The sequence below is a fragment of the Poromitra crassiceps genome (genome assembly GCF_964638095.1).
Source record: "Poromitra crassiceps genome assembly, chromosome: 3".
Classification (NCBI taxonomy): Eukaryota; Metazoa; Chordata; class Actinopteri; order Beryciformes; family Melamphaidae; genus Poromitra; species Poromitra crassiceps.
This window is the reverse complement of record NC_139625.1, coordinates 24,273,091-24,278,095: the sequence shown is the minus strand read 5'-3', so window position 1 is coordinate 24,278,095 and position 5,005 is coordinate 24,273,091. Positions and strand designations below refer to the sequence as shown.

Genomic DNA, 5,005 nt, shown 5'->3' with positions numbered 1-5,005 from the left:
GAAGATGTGAGTTCTTTCCACTCTTTGTTGGTTTTGCGCGCTCACAAATAAAAGCAAACAACTGTTTTGCATGCGTCCCGCGTGCAACAGTGTAGTAATCTCAAACAAACTGACAAAGCAAAGCAAAGCAAGTTTGAAGAGAGAGAGAGAGAGAGGGAAAAAAGTTTGTTGGACGTTCCGCCCATCGCTCTGCAGGCTCCTCCTGCACAGGATTATAAAGCACATGTCGGGGTTGGTGCAGGGCAGAGGGGGAGTTCTGCAGGGTCCAAAATACACAGGAGCTGCAAATCACAAACACCGCAGACCTGCGCAACTTTATTCAACTACAAACACTTTTTTTTTTACTACTTTTCATTTTATTTTCGTCGCTGCAAAGATGACCACAGCCGTGGTGTCGCCTTTCTTCGACTTCGACATAATGAACAAGGTAGCTTCAAAACTTTTCCCCCCATTCTTTGTAGAGATGGTAACTCTGCTAGCCAGCAGCTAGCACCGTGCTGTCTGTTAGCTGCTGTGTGTCTGTGGAGGAATGATGGGCTCCATGCTGGACTCGCGGCCCTCTGCTGTGTATGGAAGCAACGTGTTGTTGTTTTTGTTTGGTTTAACGCAACGTTCTATTTTCCACGTTACTTTGCTTGTTGTTTCCTGTCTGAGAGTCGTTGTAAACTTGACTTACCATAGAAGCGTGTCTCCTTGGTGTGCCGCTGGCTGCCACAGGCCGGGTCACGTTAGCAGGAGGGAGTTGTGATGTGATGGTAAAGTCGCGCATTTTGATATTCAACACGTGCCACATCAACTGTGGTTTTCCCCGTATGAAATGATTTAGCAGCGCTGCTTCGCTTTTGGGAGGGAAAATGATTATTGTTGTAATGCTCTAGTACCTCCATGTCATCTCTCTTGCACTGAGAGCAGTTTTGCGCCTCTTTCTACTAATAGGCGAATGTTACTTGTCACAAAGCAGCCACATGCTCGTCTTCAGGGGGTAGTGGTAAGAGGGTAGTTTACCCACCCTGTCTCCCCTCATTGATTGATAAGTAAATGTTACATTACAGTTGATCTGAAAATAGATGAGTAAACTATCAGCCTCATTTAATAGAGGTGGGTAAACGGAGTATACTTGGGTTTACCCCCCACACACTACACCCCTTCTCGTATTCAAGGTAACAATTGATCAGCTTTGATTTGAATAACTTGCATTATAATGAACCAACTTCAAGCGTCTCTGTGGTAGGCTTCTTGGTGGTAAATTACCAGTAGGCTATTCAAAATTGGACTGAATTGAATCGAACTCAGTTTTCCCTGGTTTAACATTAAGGCAACATTTTACTTTCCACAGTTCCACTTGTGTGTAAATCAATGTTTTCCTTGGGCAATATCAGAGCTGGTATAGATCTCTTGATCACTTTAGTGGTTGCTATATTGTGGTAGGCTATATTGCTTTGAAAGTCAATGAGTAATAACCAGACTACTCCACACTGACTTGGCAGTGTATTGAAATCGTGTGTTCATTGTAATTCAGTAGGATGCCTTGCCACTTTCATTATGTTTCAAATGATGTAGCTTCTTTGTAGCCTACCAGCCCACTGCCCCCTCATGTGCTCCACTTACTAAACAGGCACACATTCCTCACCAGGGCAACTTGCCAAACCAGCTGCTGTTCTATAGGCCTGTATCCGCTCATGTTTTCAGAGCCAAAAAGAACACAGTCATGGAAGAGGAGTCTGTGGATGTGTTCCCCCCTCCAACCCACCCGCCATTTTTGAAACCACAGCCACATTGTCTTGGAGGAATATGACATGTTTCTAATAATGTGTTTTTCTCCTTGTCTTTGCAGAACAACAAACTGCTCAACTACAACAACAACCTGGGAGCCCCCCATCCCATGTCTGTCCCTTGCACTGGCACCAACGTGCCCATCTCCAACCCCACCGGAGCCCTGCTGGACAGGAAGGCGGTGGGGACTCCCTCGGTGGGAGGGGTGTTCCAGCGGCGGCACTCTGTCAGCAGCACAAAGTTCAACCAGAACCAGTTTCTGAACAGCCTGAAGGCAGCGGACCACTCCGTGCTCATCTCAGGGGTCGGCAACAACAAGGAGAACCGCCTGCGAGACCGCTCCTTCTCCGAGACGGGCGAGAGGCTCTTACACAAGTGCCTGGGGCCCGCCAGCCCCACCGGCGGCAGCAGCAGCCAGGTCAACTCCAGCCGCTACAAGACGGAGCTGTGCCGGCCCTTCGAGGAGAACGGCTCCTGCAAGTACGGAGACAAATGCCAGTTTGCTCACGGGATCCATGAACTGCGTAGCTTGAGCCGCCATCCTAAATACAAAACAGAGCTGTGCCGCACCTTCCACACCATCGGCTTCTGCCCCTACGGGCCGCGCTGCCACTTCATCCACAACGCCGAGGAGCGCCGCGGCCCTCCGCCGCCATCCTCCCCCCTCTCCTCTTCCAATAAGATGGAGCGGCCTCGACTGCAGCACAGCTACAGCTTTGCAGGGTTCCCCAGCTCAGGCGGGCTGAGAGACAGCCCGACCTCGGTCACCCCTCCGCCCATGTTCTTCCCCGATGAGATCCCAGAGTGGCCCAGCAGCAACCCCTTCACCTACTCCAGCCAGGAGCTGGCCAACCTGTTTGGGCCCAGCCTCGGTGCCGGTCCCGTGGGCACAGAGCACAACACCCCTGCACCTCCCTCTCCGACAACCCCTTACTTCTTCAGGCCCATGTCCCCTCAGATGTTCGACTCTCCGTCCAGCCCCCCTGACTCTCTGTCGGACCAGGAGGGCTACCAGAGCAGCTCCGGAGGCAGCCTGAGTGGCTCTGAGTCTCCCACGCTGGACACCACCCGGCGCCTTCCCATCTTCAGCCGCCTCTCCATCTCTGATGACTAGACTGCACACAATCCACCAGCCAATTAAGTTAAATGACACAAAGAGAACATGGCACTCCCCTCTACCTCTTCCCCTAGCTCCCCTCTCTTCCTTCCACGCAAGACACCATGTTAGTTCCTAGTGAGCGTTGTAAGGATGTAGCCAATCAAGGGAACTCTTTCAAATCTATTTCATCCCTGTTGATCCTCGCACCACGTTTTTAAATAGTACCCTACCATGTGTCATAGTGCCAAAAAGGAGAGGAAATTGAACAATGAAAATGATGTGAGAACAAGAGTTGACTGTTTTTCCAGGTGCCACTTGTTTTTTTTCTCTCTCTCTTTTTGTTCTTGAATGTGTAGCAGCGCAAGTGGCCTTGGAACGGGGAGTGCGTTGCACTAACCCCACCCCCCCCGACGATACCACTTCCCCTGAGCTAGCTAGAGGGTGCTCACTAACGTAACTGTAGATCTACCGCAGCCGTTTTTACAGACTGAGCTAAGACAAAAAAAGACCCTGAAACGATATGAATGGTTTTTAAAAAGAGGGGGGAAAAGTGCCTGGGGGCGGTTTCTGCATGCGTTAGGGTGAACGGACTACTGTTTGTTTTTGGTTCTTACTCACTTGCCCCCGCTGTCACGGTTCTGCTCAAGCCCCGTCTTATGTCATTGTGGACTGGGTGAGTCTGCCGGAAGGACTTTGAACTGGAAGTTGGTCATGTTCCCCCCTGAGTTTTCTCCTCCTGTTGCTGGTCACTGGCTCTTTTGGGAAGGAAGTCTTGATATCTAACTGATTATTAAACCTGTAAGACTCTGTCCCGTCTCTCAACCCTGCCCCCATCCCATGCCGATCTGCAAGCGGTGGGGAATTCCAGCATTCCCATGGTGCAGTTGTACATCCTGCGACTTGATGAGATCGGATCTCCAAGCTATCTTACTTTACTTCTCCCCTAGAACCTGCTCCCAGGAGCACTCTGTACTCATTACATCCCTTTTTGCTTTCTTTATTTGATAATTATTTTTTATTAATGTTATTATTACGGTTATTATTATTGTTTGAAAACTTTCCAGACAGAAGGTTTGCTTGTCACTGCTTATTTAACTTATCAAAACATATTTATTGGTGATCATATGCATTTTTTTGTTAATTTTGTTTTGTATTTATCTGGACAATGAACAATAGAATATATTTTCTTTTATGTTAAATTATGATCTTCCATATTAATCTAAAGATTGTGAAGACGTTTTGTCAGTTTCCTTTTTTCACAGTTTAATATATTGTACTTCAATGACTTTTGTTTTGCAACTACACTTTGTCAAAATGAAACTTAATTTAAAGCAAAAAAATGCAAAAAAAGAAGTTTTGCGTTTTGATTATTTATTGTCGATTTTTTTTTCTCTTTCTCCCTGTTTTTGGACTGCAATTCCATCTAAACCCGATTTGCTTGTATTCATTCCTGTTCGTTCCTCTCCACACCCCACAATGATCCGACAGTAACAGTACCGAACTGTTATTACCTTAATTCAACTGTTTTTACATTTGTATTCTATTTTGGCTTGTCCAAACTTATCTAAAAAGAAAAGGTTCTCACAGTACTTGATATCAGAAGTAAATTGGTGCTATGAAACCTCTGACATCACTGTTTGGTTTAGGAGGGTCTTAAAAAGTGGTAATTTTAAAATCTATTCTGTCAATGTTTTATGGATACCCAGACTGTTAATACAAGCAATAGCTGTGACCAAATGGGTTGAGGAAAGGATTTTTTGTTCTTTTTGGATTGGATGTTTGATGCACTTGCTTGGCCCCTCTGACCAGTGGAAGTGCCTCGTTTGAATACATTCCAGGTAGCTAAGGCTGTCTGCCTTTTTATATTTGATAATGGAGGACAATAAACATTTTAAAGTCACTTGTTCTGTGTTGCCTCCCAAGTTTTTGAAAGAGGTGAACAGATTTGACAAAGAAAGTAAACTGTTGAATGTATTTTTTCAGCCATGGTTTTTGTTCACTACAGTAATTTCTGTGAGTTTATATAAAAACTGTTTTTTTCCTTTTTTGTAAGTATTGATTGCAGTTAAAATCAATAAACCCCATATTTTTTGAAAAGTTAATCAGTCTTGAGTTGTCTACAAGTGTGCTTTA

The 5,005-nt window shown here is 45.9% G+C and overlaps 1 protein-coding gene across 1 annotated transcript; it reads left to right on the top strand.

The window, feature by feature from the left end:
- Nucleotides 1-255: 255 nt before the first annotated feature.
- zfp36l1a (zinc finger protein 36, C3H type-like 1a) lies at nt 256-4,772 on the top strand. The gene is made up of 2 exons (XM_083633281.1): nt 256-427; nt 1,835-4,772. Exons 1-2 carry the CDS (start codon nt 377-379, stop codon nt 2,885-2,887), a joined length of 1,104 nt encoding a protein of 367 aa, XP_083489407.1. The 5' UTR covers nt 256-376; the 3' UTR covers nt 2,888-4,772.
- Nucleotides 4,773-5,005: the final 233 nt, after the last annotated feature.